This window comes from Triturus cristatus, chromosome 4_1 (assembly GCF_964204655.1).
Source record: "Triturus cristatus chromosome 4_1, aTriCri1.1, whole genome shotgun sequence".
Classification (NCBI taxonomy): Eukaryota; Metazoa; Chordata; class Amphibia; order Caudata; family Salamandridae; genus Triturus; species Triturus cristatus.
Genome location: NC_140585.1, coordinates 98,545,234 through 98,566,598, shown reverse-complemented (window position 1 = coordinate 98,566,598; position 21,365 = coordinate 98,545,234). Strand labels below are relative to the sequence as shown.

Below are 21,365 nucleotides of genomic sequence, written 5' to 3'. Positions count from 1 at the left end.
CGTCTGGACTTCTCCAACTCCCTGTACCTCGGCCTCCCAAAATCCTTGCTATCTAGGCTTCAGCTCGTTCACAACCAGGCCGCAAGACTCGCCTTTAGAATCCCTAGATGGCAGTCGGCCAGACCCTTGCTCCATCAACTACACTGGCTGCCTATCAGCGAAATAATAGCCTTTAAGGTCTGTTGCCTGGCTTTTAAAGCTTGGTCAGGCCTCTGTCCAGCTTTCCTGAAATCTCTGGTCACCCCTTACTGTCCCTCCCGCACTCTGAGGTCCATCAATCTCCAGCTCCTGGTCATCCCTCGTTTCAAACTTTCTAGATTAGGCGGCCGCAGCTTTACTCACTTGGCTCCCAAGCTGTGGAACTCTCTCCCACCCCTCCTCAAGGCTGAGCCCTCTCTCCTGCCTTTTAGGAAATCGTTGAAAACTCTGTTCTTCTCACACTCCCGTTAAGCCTCTCTGCACATCCCCGTGGTCTATCAGCGCCAGGAAACTTATGGTGATAGTGCGCTTAATAAATTCCCCTTAACATTAACATTAACTTTAACCATGTGCCTCATTGGAATAGTCTAGCCTGAACTGCAAAGCCAAGTCCTCCCTGGATGGAAACAATCATCCAAGGACCAGTTTCTGGGTTTCACCCCTCTTCAGCCAGGGTAGCTTGATTCCAGTGGCAGTGAGCCCAGGACCCACGTCTGGGTATACCCTGCACACTTAGGGCAAAAAAGCAAAAGATACAATTGATTAATGGAATGCAGAACAAATGAAAACATTCACCCCCAGTCAAGAGATCTGGGTTAAATCCATCATTCTATTGCTCACCATGCCACCCCAGTTTAGACCTGGCCATATGCAAATCAGTCTTGACCATGTGCCTCATTGGAATAGTACAGCCTGAACTGCCAAGCCAAGTCTTCCCTGGACGTAAACAATCATCCAACGACCTGTTTCTAGGTTTCACCCCTCTTCAGCCAGGATAGCTTGATTTCAGTGGCACAGTGAGCCCAGGACCCACGTCTGGGTATACCTTGCACACTTAGGGCAAAAAAGCAAAAGACAGAATTGCTTAATGGAATGCAGAACAAATGAAAACATTCACCCCAGTCAAGAGATCTGGGTTAAATCAATCATTCTTTTGCTCACCATGCCACCTCAATTTAGACCTGGCCATATGCAAATCATTCTTGACCCTTTACCTCATGGGAACAGTGCAGCCCGAACTGCCAAGCAAGGTCCTCCCTGGACTGGAAACAAGCATCCTAGGACCGGTTTCGGGGTTGCTCCCCTCTTCAGCCAGGATAGCTTGATTCCAGTGGCACATTGAGCCCAGGACCCACATCTGGGCATACCTGGCACACTTAGGGCGAGAAAGCAAAAGACACAATTGATGGACGGCACGCAAAACGAGTCCTAACATTCACCCCCAGTAAAGAGATCTGGGTTAAATCCATCATTCTTTTGCTTCACCATGCCATCCCAGTTTAGACCTGGCCATATGCAAATCAGTCTTGACCCTGTGCCTCATGAGAACAGTCCAGCCCGAACTGCAAAGCGAGGTCCTCCCTGGACCGAAAACAAGCATCCTAGAACCGGTTTCGGGGTTTCATCCTTCTTCAGCTAGGATAGCTTGATTCCAGTGGCGCACTGAGCCCAGGACTCACGTCTGGGCATACATGGCACACTTAGGGCGAGAAAGCAAAATACACAATTGATGGATGGAATGCAGAACAAATCATAACATTCACCTCGAGTCAAGAGATCTGGGTTAAATCTATCATTCTTTTGCTCACCATGCCACCCCAGTTTAGACCTGGCCAAATGCAAATCAGTCTTGACCCTGTGCCTCATGGGAACAGTCCAGCCCGAACTGCCACGCCAGGTCCTCCCTGGACCGAAAACAAGCATCCTAGGACCGGTTTCGGGGTTTCACCCCTCTTCAGCCAGGATTTCTTGATTCCAGTGGCACAGTGAGCCCAGGACCCACGTCTGGGCATAGCTGGTGCACTTAGGGCAAGTAAGCAAAAGACACAATTGATGGACGGAATGCAGAACACATCAAAACATTCACCCGCAGTCAAGAGATCTGGGTTAAATCCATCATTCTTTTGCTAACCATGCCACCCCAGTTTAGACCTGGCCATATGCAAATCAGTCTTGATCCTGTGCCTCATGGGAACAGTCCTGCCTAAAATGCCAAGCCAGGTCCTCCCTGGACCGGAAGCAAGCATCCTATGACCGGTTTTTGGGTTTCACCACTCTTCAGCCATGCTAGCTTGATTCCAGTGGCGCACTGACCCCAGGACCCACGTCTGGGCATACCTGGCGCACTTAGGGCGAGAAAGAAAAGACACAATTGATGGACTGAATGCAGAACAAATCAAAACCAATCAAGAGATCTGGGTTAAATCCATCATTGTATTGCTCACATGCCACCCCAGTTTATACCTGGCCATATGCAAATCAGTCTTGACACTGAACCTCATGGGAACAGTCCAGCCTGAACTGCCAAGCCAATTACTCCCTGGACCGGACACAAGCATCCTAGGACCAGTTTTAGGGTTTCACCCCTTTTCAAGCTAGGATAGCTTGATTCCAGTTGCACAGTGACCCCATGACCCATGTCTGGGCATACCTGGCACACTTAGGGCGAGAAAGCAAATTCACAATTGATGGATGAAATGCAGAACAAATCAAAACATTCACCCCCAGTCAAGAGATCTGGCTTAAATCCATCATTCTTTTGCACACCATGCCACCCCTGTTTACACCTGGCGTTATTCAAATCAGTCTTGACCCTGTGCCTCATGGGAACAGTCCAGCCTGAACTGCCAAGTCAGGTCCTCCCTGAACCGGAAACAAGCATCCCAGGACCGGTTTCGGGGTTTCACCCCTCTTCAGCCAGGATAGCAGGCTCCTCCACTCTCCTCACTGTGACTCCCGGGCAGCACGTAGAAGCGCGTCTGCACTGGAGCTGGGTCCAACACTACCGGTAGGCCTTCTCAGGTGATCTGTGTGTGCCCGGTGTTTTAGGTCAGCTCAGGGCTATGCAGTGCAATGAGACACAGGCCAGGTCCACCCTCACAGCCACATCAGGTGCCCCCCCCAAGCTCACGGCGGACGTCCATTGACAGCTACGACTCAGCACTCGGCATCTCGCTCAGTCTCCTGATATAGGCCCTGTCGTGACCACACTACATCTCCCGGACGCCAGCAGTAGCTTCCCCGCTTCTGGAACGGGACCATCGCCGCTCTCAGGTCCTGGCAGGTGGTCTGTCTGTGCCCGGGACAGGGGCAGTTCCCAGTTGATCAGAGACCCATTATGGCTATTTTAAGCATGTGAAATGGCCTCGGCGTGCGGAGCTCAAAAGAAACGCAGCACCGCCCCCTCCCCATTTCTCCTTCAATGGCACTATCAAGGTAACAGCTGCTGAAGAAACTGTAATAGTTACCCCAAAAGAAGGGAAAGACCCATACAACCCCAAAAAACACCACCCCATTTCCCTAATAAATATTGATTGCAAAATCTATGTAAATATTCTTGCTCTCAGACTGGAACTATCATCAAAAAAATATAGATCCATCACAATCGGGATTTATCAAAAGGCAGATTCAGCGCAGATAACATCAGATTATTCAGCCACACTATCGAGAAAGCCCAACACCTCAATCATCCGGCTTGTGCATTAGCAATAAAAAAAAAATATCCGTATTTTAAAGCATGAACTTCTCTCCCTTGTGGTTCTCAAAGCACTGGGGGCTGTTGTGGAAATTAAGTGAGCTATTACCCAGAGTCACATAGTGCTGAGCTGAGCTGCCTCCGGAGCCGGGGATCAAACCATGAGCACTGTGCTCCGAAGCCAGCAACCCTGGCCGCTGCACCACATCTCTCCACTCCAGCAATAGATGTCGAGAAGGCCTTTGATAACATCTTGTGGTCTTTTTTCCATGCCACTCTCACCACCTGTAGCCTTGGCCCCTCCCTAACTAGAATGATTCTTGCCTTATACAAGGAACCAAGAGCCAGAATAAACATCAATGGCACCATGTCCAATTCCTTGAACCTCTAGCAAGGTACCAGACAAGGATGCCCTCTCCTCCCAACTATTTGTTTTAAAAGTTAGAGCCTCTTCCTACACAAATTGGAGAAACCCCTTTTTCCCTGGTATCTCCTTCTCCGCAGGACCTCAGAAAGTGGCCACCTATGCAGACGCTGTCCTCCTCTTCACCAATCAAGCTGCTTTACCTCTGCCCCAGGTCATGTTCACCATCAATGATTAGGCTCAAGTATTAGGCTATTGTCTAAACAAAGACAAAATAGATGTCCTCCCTCTCAATGTATACTATAACAGTTCTATTATCGGTGTTCATGACTTAAAATTGGCCCGATACACTAAAATACTTGGGAGTCTGGTTTACCCAAAACCTCAGAGACTCCATTGATTGCACTGAAACAATTACACTAAAAAAATTAAATACATCTTAGATAAATGTTTCTCCAAGTTCATCACATGGTGGGCAAGAATATAATCCATCAAAATGATGATCACTCCTCTTGATATAGCAGCATGTCTCCCATACACCTCTCTGACACATTTTTCGCTAAATAGATACTTTGCTCACTGAGTTCTTATGGAGCTCCATATAACTTAGAATCACCTTGAAGAAGCTAAGGTTGTCGCAGAGCCTCGCCTGTCACAAGCTGCGACGGCTTGAAGTTGGTGCGGTGACCCTCTGCTGGCCTTGTGAGTGCTGCCTACAGGAGCGACTGGGCTCCGAATGTACTGGAGCTCACGTCCCACTACAGCTGGTTTCCTCAGCCTGAGCCGCTCCGACCACGGTGCCCTTCCGAGGTGGAGGTGTCATTTGTGGCGCGCTGTGAGCGGCCAGATCAGTTGGTTTTCTCCGCCCGAGCCGCTCCGACCGCGGTACCCTTCAGAGGTGGAGATGATGGCCGTAGCGCGCTGTGAGTGGCCAGTTCAGTTGGACCGCAGCGGCGATTGACGGTGCGGGAGAGTCGTGGATGGTGTGTTTGGCTGATCACCAGAGTCTGTGCATTTTGCAGTGCCGGCACTCATGCCTGATACGGAGCAAATCATATTCAAAACAGTGACAGGCTAGGTCACGGTTTATGCATGGTTGATAACTGTGAGGATGCCTCTCGCAGATTATTAATTGTGGATTCAATTAAAGTTAAGCACCACCTTGATAGCCAAGAAAGGTCCTCCCGTCAATGATGCTATAAACAGAGAAACAGGACTACACCACGGAGGTCCATTCAACAGAGAGTGAAAGTGGACTACCTAGCAGGTCTAGGAAGAAAACATTTAAGGGAAAGAACAAAAGGACCACATCACAGGAACAGGTCAATGAAGGATACAGAGCGGGCATCTTGAACTGATATTTATTACTGAATACTGGATATAATTCATACACTCTGAAGGGGCCGGCAAAAAGAAAAAAAAAAAGAAGGAAAAGAAGGAAAAAAAAAAAAAAAGAAAAGTTAAGGAAAGATAGAAACTAAGAAGGAGAAAGAAAATAATAAAATGGATAAAAACCTTGAACCTTCAGGCCATCATGCCTTCAACATTCTCTACCTGCCTGATCTTTCCAGAAATGCAGCAAAGAAATTCAAGCACAGGCTAATGGTAACCCACCCTGAGACTCTTATTTCAGACCCATACCTCTGCACTTGGAAAGGCATATTATCCAATGACCTTATCTTCCACACAAAGAAACGTGTCCAGTGGAGAAATACATTTTACTCTTTGCTCCGAATTTCCAATGTTAAAAAAACCCCGGACGCCTTCAAATTGTCAGTAACAGCTTTGGACTTTTGCCCTGCGAATGCCACCATCACCATCTACAACAACAGTAATATCCTTATACAAGCCTCCGATGCTAATTTAGATATCATAGACAGGATCTTTCCTACTCTCAAGAAAGCAGTAAACAGCAAGAATAGCACACCCCCGGATTTTATCATCCTCGGTATCTAGATGCCACCCCAACTCCACGACAAAATCCCATAACAAATTCCTCCAAACCCACATCTCCTCACTCCCCCCAATGAGCCTAACCGCCCAGCCACTGTGGTCACAAGCACACTCGGGTCCCCTGGACCAGGAGGGATTGGATTGCACGTAGTTAACAATCACTTCATTGCAGACACACCCATTGACTCCTACCCCCCGGTCCCATCGACTGCTTCCACTCCTGGATCCCCCGGCCCAGCCAGGACAGGGTTATTCTTAGCTACCAATCGCTGCAATGCTGAGGCATCACTGTTATCCCCGTCGACCGTGAATGAAGCCACCAACCAGGACTCCACTCATGTCTCACTTCTATCCCCACTCTCATCTAATTTAGATGACACAGTTCCCCCGGACCTATTGTCCACCACGACACCTGATCGGACACTAATACCCGCAATACTCATTCCACCCATCAGAATACAACACACAATGACCAGTCCACACACCGACTTGGACTCCACAACAAACCTCCTTCAACTTACCACTCCGATCCCTAATGAGGACATCCCCATGCAACCGGAGAACGCGTTCACACATACAGACCCCACGTGCAGATCTCCCTCCATGAAAGAACATACACCTACACATACTACTGACCTTCCCAACTCCGTTTGGTTTACACAATTCAATGAGTTAGCTTCAGGCCTAGCCCATCTCAAGGCCGAGATGCATAACCTATCAACCATCACCAAAGAACTTCTAAACGTACACAGAGTCACCAATGCCACCATGAACCAAATCAATCACCAAACTAGTAGCTACTTCCCCAAGATTTCTCACCACGAGAAAACTAGTCAGAGTAACCAAATCAGTCCACAAGTTAGTAGAGACATCCCCATGATCTCACGCCCTGACAATAGTATTCAGATTAACTTATCTTCCACCTCCTGGCCTAAGAGGACAAACATCGAACTATCCGACAGCGACATAGACGGCCTCCTCATATCATATGCCTTAGCAACAGATAACTACGTCACAATGTGGCACTATCCAATCCATTCAAACCAACCCCTTCAGAGAACCCACACACAATAACAGATCCGCAAATAGAGATAATCTCACAAATATCAACATAGAGCAGACTACACTAACCCATTCTATTAACAAGATAAAGTGTGCACTCATTAATTGCAGATCAGCTAGCAAACATGCACCTGACATTTTCGACCCAATCCTAGAGAATGATCTAGACATTACTGTCCTCACCGAAACATGGTTAAACAGCTCCTCCTCCCCCATACTTGATCTATTGGTTCCTCCTAGTCACGACCTAATCCGCCTAGATAGAAATGTGGCGCCGGGAGGTGGGTTAGCCTGCATCTATCGTAACACAATATCAGTCAAGCAAGTAGACTCCATCGCTCTATCCTCCTGCGAATATCTCTGTATCAATATCTCTGATGATAAGCGCCTCGCCAGTAAGCTCCACTTATTCTACCACCCCCCGAGGGATAACTTGACTTTCATCGACGAGTTAATGGAAGTCATTTCATCCAAACTCAACTCAGAAGTACCACACATTTTCCTGGGTGACTTCAATCTACACTGGAACAATGCAAACGACCATGGTGTACGATGTCTTAAAGCGTTTCTGGCAGACCAGGACTTATTCCAATTCTTTGACAGCCCAACTCACAACAAGGGAGAGACACTGGACCTCATCATAGCAAAAACGAGCATCATCTCATTAGAATCCATCATTCCTTGCGACTGGACAGACCATCACAGCATCCTCTTCTCCATCAATATCGAGGTTACTTCATAAAGGAATCAACCATCAAAAACAAAACAATGGAAAAGGAACTTACAGAACATCAACCCCATCACCTTGGTAAACCATTGCAACTCCACCCTGACCCCCACAACTGACATGGAGGATGTCCATGACCTCACAGCCTATTACAATTCCACGATGCTTGAAATCTTGGACTCCAGAGCACCACGCCAAGAAAAAAATGTGTCCTCCAAAATTTCCAAACCTTGGTTCAATGACTCCCTAAAGTCGGAGAGACACAAGCTAAGAACTGCTGAACAATTATGGAAATCTGCACCCTCTGACGTTCACCTACAGCACCTTAGAACGTTAAGGAACTCATACAACAGGACGATTCTAAAGGCCAAGGCAGACTTTTTCAGAACCCAGCTGAACCAAGCAATGAACTATCCAAAAAAACTCTTTGAAATCGTCAAGCAACAAGCTTGCAACACAGCGAATTCCACGGATCTAAACGACCTGGATACACCTTCCTGCGATGAGCTTGCCAACTTCTTCCGTGAAAAGATAAAGATCATCGAGCTCAACATCCAATCTAAGAAGACCCTCCCACAATCGGTGGCCATTGATGCTAACGGATATTCACAACTCAAGGTCCTTTTCAGCTCTCCAGGGGAAGTCACAAAAAACAATGCCTCCTGGAGCACCTTCATGAACAAAAAATCTATAACACTCTTCTAGCAATAAATCCCTCCAATCACTTCTCTGACCCCCTTCCTCCGGCCCTATTCAAAATGATAAAAACATCCATCCTACCATTATGGGCAAAAATTGTAAATGCCTCTCTGAGACAAGGCTCCATACGTGACCATCTTAAAATAGGGCAGGTTACACCTATACTAAAGAAATCTGACGCCATACCATCAGAGCTCAACAACTATCGCCCCAAATCCAACATCCCCACTTTTCCGAAACTGCTGGAGAAATGTGTACAAATACAATTATGCAATCATATTGAGAATTACAACCTCTTAGACAATCACCAATCTGGTTTCTGCCAAGGGCACAGCACAGAATCTGCACTCACCCACATATTGGATGACATACTGAAAATGCTTGACCGCAACGAATCATGCCTAATGATACTGCCCGACTTATCCGCCGCCTTCGACACGGTTAAACATGACAACCTACTGTCCCTATTGGAGGGAAGGATAGGCCTCTCAGGACCAGTGATACATTGGTTCTCCTCCTTCCTTAATAACAGAACACAAAGAATCAAGATGAAGAATTCTCTCTCTCAGCCATCTGTGGTCAACATAGGCGTTTCCCAAGGCTCAGCCCTATCACCTATTCTTTCCAACCTACTAATGGAACCCTTAGCTAATGCATTGAAATCTGCGAATATCCTATATCACATGTATGCAGATGACACACAGCTGTATTTGAAAATCTCCACTCCAGAAGACATCATCTCCCTCAACAGTATTCTACAGAACACGCAAAGTTGGCTCACGAACAACCACCTCATGCTTAACACAAAAAAAACTGAATTCATTCTCATCTCCCGACCCAATCACACACCAAAGATAGAGCAATGATTGAAACACCTGACCTCCATTGACTGTTCTCCCCTCATCATTGAATCTGCAAAATCCCTGGGAGTCACCATAGACAAACACCTGAATATGCTGTCGCACATCACTAATGCCACCAAGGGAGCCAATCAACAGATGAGTCTACTAAGGAAACTTAAACACTTCCTCCCTCAGACAGACCTAAAAATGGCAGTGCAAGCCTTAGTGCTACCAAGATTAGACTATGGAAGCACCACTCTTTGCGGCCTCCCCAAATACAAGCTGGCTCTGCTGAGGGCATCCCTTAATGCTGCGGCAAGAATGGTATCAGGATCTAAAAGAAACAGCCACATTTCTCTGACCCTGAAAGCACTGAACTGGCTGCCCTATGAGGCTAGAATACAACTAAAGGTTGTCTGTATGACCCACAAATCACTACATAAGAATACACCCAGTTACCTAGCTCTAAAACTAGAACGATCCGGAGGATGCAGACAACTACGTAGCGCGAGTTCTTTACTTCTGAAACCACAATCCTTTCATAAAAAGAGAACTGGCTGCAGGGCCTTTTCAGGGATCGCTCCAAAGATTTGGAACTCCTTACCTCCAGGGGTACGGGGAATCTCTTCCTTTACCACCTTCAAAAAAGAGGTAAAATTACTCCTAATGAACAAATTCACGTCCTAAGTCTTGACTCTATGCTGACATCGAGTCACAGATACGATCCTCATATCACTGGCCAACTCTTGTGGATTGAAAGAGAACATTATATGTTTGTTTATTTCCTCAATACTGACCTTAAGCTCAATAACTGTATATAATATAATGATCTGTCGCCCTCTGGCATCTTTATATTTTGTCTACTGGGTGCCTATGTTATCTCATACTATTTATCTCTTTTGTAAGTAATGATGAATAACAAATGCGTGTATACTACCTCATTTCGTATGTCTTTATAACTATATACTGTAAAGCACTCTGATACCCTCGTGGGTCACGTTCGCGCTATATAAAACCTTATATATATATAAATAAATAAATAAATAAATAAGGCTTCCTAAAAAACTTAATGGCCGAAACCTACCATACTATAGTAGATACCAACACACTTTCCTAGCTAGAGAGTGAAGCCACTGGCTCTTCCCCTCCACCACCTTCTTACCATCATGGCTCACTATTGAAAAAGCGCTTGTTTAACCACTCTCCCTCACTTCCCATATTACCACTGAGAAAATAAAAATGGATGCCTCTGCAAGCATTCTTTCAAACACTGCAAAGGCCCTGAGAAAAATTTATAACAAACTCTTCAATAAAATGTGATATTCACTCCTAGCTTTACTATAGCACAATGAAAACCTGAAATTCGAAAGCAATACACAATTTGTAGAGAAATGGGCACAAAAGCCATATTATTTATAGGAGATCTCTGTACTTAGACCATTCCTTTACCCTTTTCCCAAGTCAAAGCTAAATTCATCCTAAAAGAACCAGGGGCTTATTTACAAGAAACTTACGTATCTGTATAGATGCGTAAGTTTCCCTGCGCCAGTCTGCGTAACCCTTGCGGCACCATGGATGCACCATGGCGCAAGGATTGACAGATGCGTCAGAAATTCGGACACATCTGTTAGCGCAAAAGTCACACATTGCTGGAGTTGTTTTGCAAGCATGACGCAACTCCAGCAATGCTTGGGGGAGTCCTTTACTTAACACACTGCTTCACTCCTTACGCCTGCTCCAACCAGGCATAAGGTTTTGACGCAGTGGCATCCTAGAAGTGGGATAATGAAATCTTGTGGATTTTGCTGCGTCACTTCTACCAGGCTTTCCTGTGTGGGAACCCCACCCCGCATAATTATACCTGATGCAGGTATTTGTGCCATGCGGTGAATCCACACCTTTCCCACACAGAAATTAGAGGAAAATGTGACTTGTGAGCTAATTTTGAGGTTTGTAGCGGTTTCCGGGTAATAATATGCTGGGGGATCCATGAAATCCACTCCTTCCTGGACTACCCCTGGGTGTCTAATTTTCGAAAATGTATGGGTTTTTTAAGTCCCCCTAGATGTCTTCAAGCCTGTGACCAAAAACACAGGTGCCCACCTATCTCTCACAAAACAACCAGGTTTTTATAGGGGTTCACTGGTGTTTTTGGCCCGGGCTTGGTGGCCATCCAAGGAAACCTGCAAAACCCAGACATTTCTGAAAACTAGACACCTGGGGGAGTCCACGGAGGTGTAGCTTGCATGGATCCCTCACTTTGTTCCTACCCAGAATCCACTGCAACTCTCAAATCCAGTTAACAAAATCACATATTCCTTACGTTACTGTGTGGGAAATTTGTGGGATCACCGGGCTGGCACAAATTTCCTACCACCCAGCATTCCCCCAAGACTCCTTATAATAATGCTACCTCACTTGTGTGGGGGGGCCAAGTGCCTGCTACAAACGACCTAAAACGTATTGTGGAGACATCAAAATGATCTATCACAAAACAACCCGGTTTTGCAACAACCTGTTTTTTGTTCCCGGGCTCGGTGCCATCTAGGGAAACCTAACAATCCCAGACATTTCTGACAAGTAGACACCCAGGGAAGTCCAGGTATGGCTTGTATGGCTTGATTGCAAGGGTTTCTACCAGCAACCCTCAACTGTACCTGAAAAAATCTCACATTTCTGTGTGTGAAATTTGTGGGATCACAGGGCTGACACAAATATCCTTCCACCCAAAGTTCCCAGAGGTCACCCGATAAAAATGGTACTGTCAGCTTAGTGATACCGCAGCTTTCCCACACAGAAATGTGAGAAAATGTGATTTTTCAGTGGATTCTTGGCAGGAACACTTTGGGGGACCCTTGAAAACCATACCTTCCTGGGTGTCCAGTTTTCAGAAATGTCTGGGGTTGGTAGGTTTCTCTAGATGCCCGCCAAGCCCAAGACCAAAAATGCAGGTGCCCCTCTTGCAAAACCAGGTTGTCTTTTGATAGGTAATTTTGATGACTCCGTGATGCATTTTGGGCCCCTTCCTGCCGCTGGTACTTGGCCCACCCACACAAGTGAGGTACCATTTTTATCGGGAGAGTTTGGGAAAAGCTGGGTGGTAGAAACTTTGTGTCAGCCCAAAAAACACATAACTTTCCCACACAGAAATGTGAGAAAAATTTGATTATTTCAGCAAAATTTTAGTTTTTAAGGGGATTTTGGGTAGGAAAATGTTGGGGGATACATGCAAGCCATAGCGCCCTGGACTACCCCGGTAATCTAGTTTTCATAAATATCTGGGTTAGGTAGGTTTCCCTAGATGGCCACCTAGCCTGGGACCAAAAACGCAGGTGACCCCCCTTGCAATAACAGGTTGTTTTGTGATAGATAATTGTGATGTCTTCACAATACATTTTGGCCCTTACCTGTCGGGGGGTACTTGGCCCACCCAAACAAGTGAAGTACCACTGTTAGTAGGAGACTTGGGGGAATGCTGGATGGGTAGAGGTGTGTGGCTCCCCACAGATTCCAGAACTTTCCATCACAGAAATGTGAGGAAATGTGGGGTTTTTTTTACAAAATTTGAGGTTTGCAAAGGGGTCTGGGTAACAAAACCTGATGAGAGCCATACAAATCACCCCATCCTGGATTTCCCTGGGTGTCTAGTTTTAAAAAATGTACAGGTTTCCTAGGTTTCCTTAGGTGCTAGCTGAACGAGGGTCTAAAACCCACAGCTAGGCACATAGCAAAAAAACAGGTCAGATATCATTGGAAAAATGTGATGTGCCCATGTTGCGTTTCGGGCCGTTTCCTGTCCCAGGTACTAAGCCTACCCACACAAGTGAGGTACCATTTCTGTCTGGAGATCAAGCCATTCTCTCTGAATGGAAAGACCTCTCTAAACCCTCATCCCACACCTGGTGGGAAGGGGTTGAATTCAACAGGGGGCGGACACCTCACTAAACACATACATGAGGACACTCTCAAGGAAAATAGATTAAATTAGACACATTTGTTTCCACAGTAGTTGCCACTCCCTTCCCACCCACACCCCCACACTAACCTGCCTACTTCTACCCATCACTTCCTCTGCTGTCACTTTCCTGTCTCGTATCCTGTTTCTTCTCTTCCCTTTCTCCATTTTTTCTCTTTCTCTACACACCTTCTTCTACCAGCCGGGGTATTCCACACACTTCCGCCACTAAACTTTGTCACATTCTCAGCCTCATAAGCATCAGAAAATCCTATTTCTTTAACCTCACACATAGCAGCTGTGTCCAGCAGCTGCAGTCATATGAGACTCCCTCCCCATGCAATAAACTGCTGTATTCATACGTGTCAATGACACCCCACCAAGAACTGTTCTCTCAATATGTACTCTAGCTGTGCTTTCCTGCTTATATAAAACCCTAATAAAAACAACGTTAACATTGAAAAAAATACTTACAGACTGCCAGAAAATACATTACATTGGTCGTAATTATTTTTTCGCACAGTACACACATGAATAGCATTTTACATTTCTGTTTTCTGCTTAAAAGATCTTGCAAGTTGGGATAAATGTAAAACAAGAGAGTGAATGTATGTCAGCGAGATTGCTGCCAGCCGCACTTGGCATTACCACCCGGTAATCTGAGAGCAAGCGCTGTGCCACATTCTCTGACCCTATGCCTTGTTAATCTAGGTTACTGCCTTTACTGAAGTTCAGGGTTTCTGAAATTATAGATTATCATTAGATTTAGCATATCCTATGAAATATCAGGTGACTAATTTTAAGGTGGCCCCTACTGCCCTTGTCTATTCTACCAAAGTGTTTGCCATAAGTCTCGGAATGCAATACTTGGAATGTCATGATACCAACAGAAATTCAACCATCAATGTATTATGCCTTTTTATTGATTTTATGTTGGTAATATGTTTCTGTCTCTATTGTTTGTGTTTTATTATGTGTTTTGCTTTTTATGGAAACAGCCAATAAAAAAAACTCTTGAAATAATTAGATTTAGCAAGCAGCACTTTAAGGGGGCTGGGGGTGACTTGGACATGGATCCCAGTAGGGCTTTATTTTCATGCCCTTCATTCCATAAGCAAAACACATCTTGGTTTCAGTGACTATAAGATCGAATAAGGCAATCCCTGTCAGTGATGCTGCCTCTGTTTACATGTCATGTTTTGCCTCATCTTGCATTCCATGAGTATTTGCTTTTTCCAGATGTTGCGTTTCTGCAGTTTTCCCCCCATGAAATATAGGACTCTTGTGCAGTGCATACCGTGATAGGGGTCACCTCCAGGTGCCTGGGTGAGATCAGATTATGGGTGGCTGGCGGGTGTTTAAGACGGGGTGTCAGAAAGTATGAGCTCCTCGGTGCCTGTCAGTAGGCCCTAAGTGTGTTCAGAACACATGGCCATCCAATCCCTGGCCTCTCTGCAGCGTGTACAAAGCAATGGGAACATATGTGCCAATTGTAATTACGTTCCGATGGGGCCGTGTGTGATGGAGGTACACAGCTGCTGAAATAGAAAAGAAAATGCCAGGGCTACAAGTGAGTAGGTGGTGTGTGTTTGGGGAGGGATTGTGATGTGGAGGAGATGAAAGGAAGTACCTGAAAGGAGAAAAGGAAAAGATGGTGCTGGAGAGGAAAGAGATGAGGTGTCGGATATGCAGCTGAAGCATTTCAGAAAGATGTGGGGTGAAAAAGGTCATGTCTAACTAACAAAGTAAGAAATGGCCAATGAAAGTGTTGTGAACAAGAGTGATTGACACACTGCTGCCCCTCCCACAGATTTTATTAATGTTTAATTCACAGCCTCAGATTTTCTGAATGGAAACTTTCAATTTTAATTATTCACAGCAAGATCTTTGTAGCTAACCATTTATTTCATACTCTAACAAGCACTGGTAAAGGCAATAGTTCTTGCTTGTTTATGGCACATATGCGGTTGTTCTGTCATATGTGTGGTTGAAATAACAGAAACCTCACACAGAGACACCCATATATTGGCAGGTGACACGCTGTGTGAAACACATGACTTTTATTCACAAGTTATAAACTGCCTTTAATTACACATGCCAGTCAGGGTCGGATGGGGCTACAGGGTAATCTAGCAGTACCGGAAGCACAGGTCTGTCAGGTCAATGTATGGACCAATTTCTTTGTCTGTTAGTGGGCTTGGTTTATTGTCTGGTGGGTCCGTTTTTACTGCTGGTCAGCCTAATATTACCACAAATATTGCCTGTAGCAGGAACAAATGCACGCGGATTCCACATACTGTGTAAAACCCCTTTACAAGTTGAAATATTGCCCCTGTCTGTGAGTGTGGGCTTCTTTTTAGCCATTTAATTCACACATGAGGGCCCCTTTCAATTTTGCTTCTGGGTGTATTTTCTGTCCCAGTCCACCCCTCACTCCTAGTTAAGCTTATTTAGCCACGCCCCTTTTACATCCAAATTAAAGCACTGACTGCAAGTCAGCTTTAATGAACTCTGTGGAAAGATACCCAGGCACAAAGCATTGACTGTCCTCGCAGACAGTAAACACAGAGGCTTCGAGGTGCACTGCAGATGCGAGGCGAAACCCCGGGGCTAATATCCCAAGTGACGCGCTTCTAGGCCAACAACTTCGAGTCAGTGTAACTCATTGCAGTTAACTTAACTTTAGGGAACTCCTACGACTATATGAGTTACTCCTGCACAGAAATAGATAACTTTCCCCCACATTTTAGGAGGTATTTTGATATTTTCAAATGCCGTTTATGAGCCTTTTATTTGATGGGTCTGTGGCTTGTCTCTTCTCTCTTCTTCAGGAACAACCGCGGCTCGGCTCTGGCTCGGTTCCCCTCGTGCATTCAGTTCTTAACCCTTCTCTGGGTCAGAAGAGGGAGATAGGACATGCACCCTCACCTCTCCATCATGTAAACTCCCTCTCAGGCGCTGAAGCAGCAAAGAAAGGTCACTTGGAGGTCACACTCACCACAGTCCGGCCAGCAGCAGGATCCAGAGGGCCCTTCCTGAAGGTGACAGCCTGCCCACGTCCATAGCGGTGCGTCCTGGTGTCTGTGTGTGCTTCTTTCACTCCCTTGGCGCGCGCTTCCTCGTTCCTCTGTGTCTTCGTGGTCCCCGACCTGTGCGTGTACATACGTGTGCGTGTGTGTGCCTCGGGCTATCATGTCTTCCTCCCCATCTGCCCGTGTGTGCACGTGTTCTCTACCTTGAGTCTGAGCTGTGTTTTGTGTCTCTAGTCAGTCTGTGCTTGCGTGTTATCGCCCTCCTTTCATTCCTCGTGTTTCTTTGACAGTCAGTCCTCCTTTCTAACACTTTGTTCTGTCACTTCTCTGTCTCTCAATGTTTAGTTCCCATCGGCCTCTCTGTACTTTCCAGTAATCGTTTTGCGCCCCTCCTGTTGCTCAGCGCGAGTGGCGCGCCTTCATTCCTTTCTGCTTTGGGTGCTGTTCGCCTGCTTGTCGTTCCCCGATACCACGAGGCACCTGAAGGGCTCGCTGACGAAGATGCTATTCGTGCAGCTTCCGGTAAAGCGATGGCGGTTCCGGCCGAGTGACATTCCGCTCCCAAATGATGGGAATACCCTCCCTTTCTCGTCTAGGGCGCACCTAAAAACAAGCAGTGGAAATGCAATAGGTCTCGCAATTGGTTCATTTTGAGTATTTGCTGTTGTAAATGGTAATGTTTTTTATCTCTTTGTTATGGATGTTTTATGTGTTGCGTATTGGAAGGATGCGGATTGGATTGGAATTGTTAGATGTGGAGGCGTATGGAGTATAAGGAAGAAGCATGCGAAGAGCCGTGTGAGTGGAAGGAGGGTAATAAGAGCAATGTGAGTGGAAGGAGGGTAATAAGAGCAGTGTGAGTGGAAGGAGAGTAATAAGAGCAGTATTAGTGGAGGAGAGTAATAAGAGCAGTGTGAGTGGAAGGAGAGTAATAAGAGCAGTGTGAGTGGAAGGAGGGTAATAAGAGCAGTGTGAATGGAAGGAGAGTAATAAGAGCAGTGTGAGTGGAAGGAGAGTAATAAGAGCAGTGTGAGTGGAAGGAGGGTAATAAGAGCAGTGTGAATGGAAGGAGAGTAATAAGAGCAGTATGAAGCAGTGTGAGTGGAAGGAGAGTAATAAGAGCAGTATGAAGCAGTGTGAGTGGAAGGAGGGTAATAAGAGCAGTGTGAGTGGAAGGAGAGTAATAAGAGCAGTGTGAGTGGAAGGAGAGTAATAAGAGCAGTATGAAGCAGTGTGAGTGGAAGGAGGGTAATAAGAGCAGTGTGAGTGGAAGGAGAGTAATAAGAGCAGTATTAGTGGAGGAGAGTAATAAGAGCAGTGTGAGTGGAAGGAGAGTAATAAGAGCAGTATTAGTGGAGGAGAGTAATAAGAGCAGTGTGAGTGGAAGGAGAGTAATAAGAGCAGTATTAGTGGAGGAGAGTAATAAGAGCAGTGTGAGTGGAAGGAGAGTAATAAGAGCAGTATGAGTGGAGGAGAGTAATAAGAGCAGTGTGAGTGGAAGGAGAGTAATAAGAGCAGTATGAGTGGAGGAGAGTAATAAGAGCAGTATCAGTGGAAGGAAGAGCAGTATGAGTGGAACGAGAGTAATAAGAGCAGTGTGAGTGGAAGGAGGGTAATAAGAGCAGTGTGAGTGGAAGGAGAGTAATAAGAGCAGTATTAGTGGAGGAGAGTAATAAGAGCAGTGTGAGTGGAAGGAGAGTAATAAGAGCAGTGTGAGTGGAGGAGAGTAATAAGAGCAGTGTGAGTGGAAGGAAGAGTAGTATGAGTGGAAAGATAGTAATAAGAGCAGCATGAGTGGAAGGAAGAGCAGTATGAGTGGAAAGAGAGTAATAAGAGCAGCATGAGTGGAAGGAGAGTAATAAGAGCAGTATGATGGCTAAGGAATGAGGGTGAGAACAGTAGTGTGAGTTAAAGGAAGGAGAGTGATGACCCTAAAAGCTGTGTGAGTGAGAATGAATGAGAATAAGAAGGGCAGCGTGAGGTATAAGGAAGGTACTTGAGAAGAGCAGTTTTATTCACAAGGAAGGAAATTGAGAAAAGTAGCATGAGGGATAATGAAGGAGGATGACAAGATTTGCTTAAGGTACTGACGGAGAATGTGAAGAGCAGCGTGAGGTACTAGTAAGGAGAATGTAAAGAGTATAGTGTGAGGTATAAGGAAGGAGGGTGATAAGATAAGCGTGAATTTAGAATAAAGGTGAATGAGAAGATTAGCGTGAGGCCTAAGGAAGGATATAAAGATCAGGAGCATGAGTTTTGAGCAGGTAGAGCGTGGAGAAGAGCGTCGTGAGGTATAAGGAAGCAGAGCGAGGATAACAGTAGGGTGTTTTATAATGAATGAGATTGATGGTAGTAGTATGGTTCCCCTTGGATTGAATGTGATTAGTAGAAAATAAGCGTTAGTGAGAAGGAAGGAGATGGAGGAGTTGAATAGGCCTGCGAGTTATGAAGAATGAGAGCAAGAAGGATAGTAGTTAGAGGCACAATGATGTAGAGTGTTGTAAATAGTTGTGTGAGAATTAAGAATATAGAGAGAGGATGCGAGCATGTAAATGATGCCTAATTGAGGATTTAGGATGAGCAGTATGAGGCCTATAGTTTTGTTAATCGTATGTTTATATAAACACAACTTTTACATTTTTTTGAGACTGAGAAGAGCAGTGTGAGGCATGAGGAATGTAATTGAGTAGAGCAGCAGGAGGCATAAGTAAGGAGGATGATAAGAGCAGCGTGAGGCATAAGGAAGGATAATAAAAAGAGCTGTGTGAGGTGTAAGCTAGGAGGATGATATGAGCAGCGTGATGCAGAATGAAAGGAGAATGATAAGAGTAGCTTGTGGTACAAGGTAGGATAATAAGAAGAGCAGTATGATGTCTAAGGAGTGATAGGGATGAGTAAAAGTGTAGCATGAGTTAAAAGGAAAGGAGAGTGAGTAGGAGAGTAGTGTGATGCTGAAGGAAGGAGTGTGAAGAAGAGCTGCATGATTTTGAATGAAGGAGAGTGAGGAGAAGAGCTGCGTGAGTCACAATGAAGGTGAATGTTAAGGCTAGCATGATAAATAACACTCTGAACCCAATGGGCCAGATTCACAGAACTAACTTAAGACAAAATCCTAAACTTACTACCATTTTCGTATTCACAGAAGGCACTTACTCATTTTGGTATTCACAGAAGACACTTACTCATGTCGGTATTCACAGAAGTTAGGAGTCCTAACTTTAGGAGTCCTAAATGCCTTCTGTGAATACCGAAAGCCTTAAAATTAGGATTTTTCTCAGTTTAGGAGTCCTAAAGCTAGGACTCCTAAACTCCTAACTTTACTACTACTAAACTGAGAAAAATCCTAATTTTAAGACTTTCGGTATTCACAGAAGGCATTTAGGAGTCCTAAAGTTAGGAGTCCTAACTATACTACTACTAAACTGAGAAAAATCCTAATTTTAAGGCTTTCGGTATTCACAGAAGGCATTTAGGAGTCCTAAAGTTAGGAGTCCTAACTTTACTACTACTAAATTGAGAAAAATCCTAATTTTAAGATTTTCGGTAGTCACAGAAGGCATTTAGGAGTCCTAAAGTTAGGAGTCCTAACTATACTACTACTAAACTGAGAAAAATCCTAACTTTAAGACTTTCAGTATTCACAGAAGGCATTTAGGAGTCCTAAAGTTAGGACTCCTAACTTCTGTGAATACCGAAATGAGTAAGTGCCTTCTGTGAATACCCAAATGAGTAAATGCCTTCTGTGAATACCAAAATGGTAGTAAGTTTAGGATTTTGTCCTAAGTTAGTTCTGTGAATCGGGCCCTTTGTTTGGAATAACTACTGAATGCCCCTGGTTCAGGTGGTTTGGGCTGCCCTTGTGGTGGTTAATGATTTAAGTACAGTTATTTAACTGTGAGGGCTCCTTATTTTGGTCTCGTCTATTGGTCTTAGTACATTATGGCCAATCTCGAAGCACCTACATATTCTGAGGAGTATATTTCTAGGATTAAGAATGGTCCATCACTGTTGGGATCGACAGTATTGGCGCAACCAGTTGTTAGTGAAACACAGGCACTGCACGATGAATTGGAACAGTGTAGAAAAAAGCATGTGCGAACTACTCTACATGATCTTATGATGACTGAATATCTGAAAAAAATGTAATACCTGTGGGACTACAAGTACGCAATGTCCCAGTAATTTTTACCAATGACCCTAAATTCAGAAAAGGGTTCAGTCATATTGGGATTACTTGTTCCCGACATTGGCTCGTACATGGTATTGATACCACTTTTGAACATAGCAAAAAAGAACTGGAAATAATTGCTGATCTAGAGAGACGACTAAAGGAAGGCGATATTTTAATGATGCCAAAATTGCTCTTGAGAAAGTCAATAAGACCATTGCTGACTTCGAAAAGTTTGAAAAAAATAAAAAAATGACCAAAATCCAAAGGGATATAGCAAATTTCAGTCAACTTAAGGCTCACCCATATTTACAGGACGAGTTTTACTCTCAGCCAAAACCACAATATAATAAAAATTACCCCACTTGGGGTCGATTTAAAAATAGGAATGCGGTTACGTTCTCTAAATCATCAGCGAGTTCTGGCGACGATGTTGAGGCAGAAACAAACTCCAGACCTGGTCCATCATCTGGAGGTTACAACTCCCCTTTTTTAGAACAACGTGGGAGAGGAGGGAGGGCACGAGGGAGGGGGATGCCACCTCCTCAATCACGCTGGAACTTTCAGTCGGGGGAACGTCACACCCGTCGCAAATTTTACCAATGGGGTCCTCCCCAGTAATAATTAGCCCAATTCAGGTTAATTTTGGCATGTTTGAGGCTTCTTTACAAAACCTTGATTCAACTTCTGAGAACAGTATACCCATTCCTATTTTCAATTTATCGAGTCATCTTTTGTCTAGGGATGAGATTTCCCTTTTAAGTAAGGGACTGAGTTTTGTGCCTACAGAGAAATCTTGTCTTTTTGAGGTCCAAATGGAACTTTTGCAATTTTTTCGAAAATTGCGTCTAAAGACTTTTTTCTTGAACAATACGATCAATGATTGCTTT

General features: G+C 45.0%; 1 protein-coding gene across 4 annotated transcripts in view; it reads right to left on the bottom strand.

Annotated features, from left to right (window-relative positions):
• The window catches only part of LOC146839642 (uncharacterized), a 766,602-nt gene extending 749,846 nt beyond the window's left edge, over positions 1-16,756 (bottom strand). For all 4 annotated transcript variants that reach the window (XR_014981114.1, XR_014981115.1, XR_014981116.1 and 1 more), the window contains exon 1: positions 16,274-16,756. Coding sequence is in view for 1 of the 4 variants with exons in the window: in XM_085651730.1 (XP_085507856.1) it covers positions 16,274-16,338 (65 nt within the window). In the remaining 3 variants the exon portion in view is untranslated. The remainder of the gene's footprint in view (positions 1-16,273) is intronic.
• Positions 16,757-21,365: the final 4,609 nt, after the last annotated feature.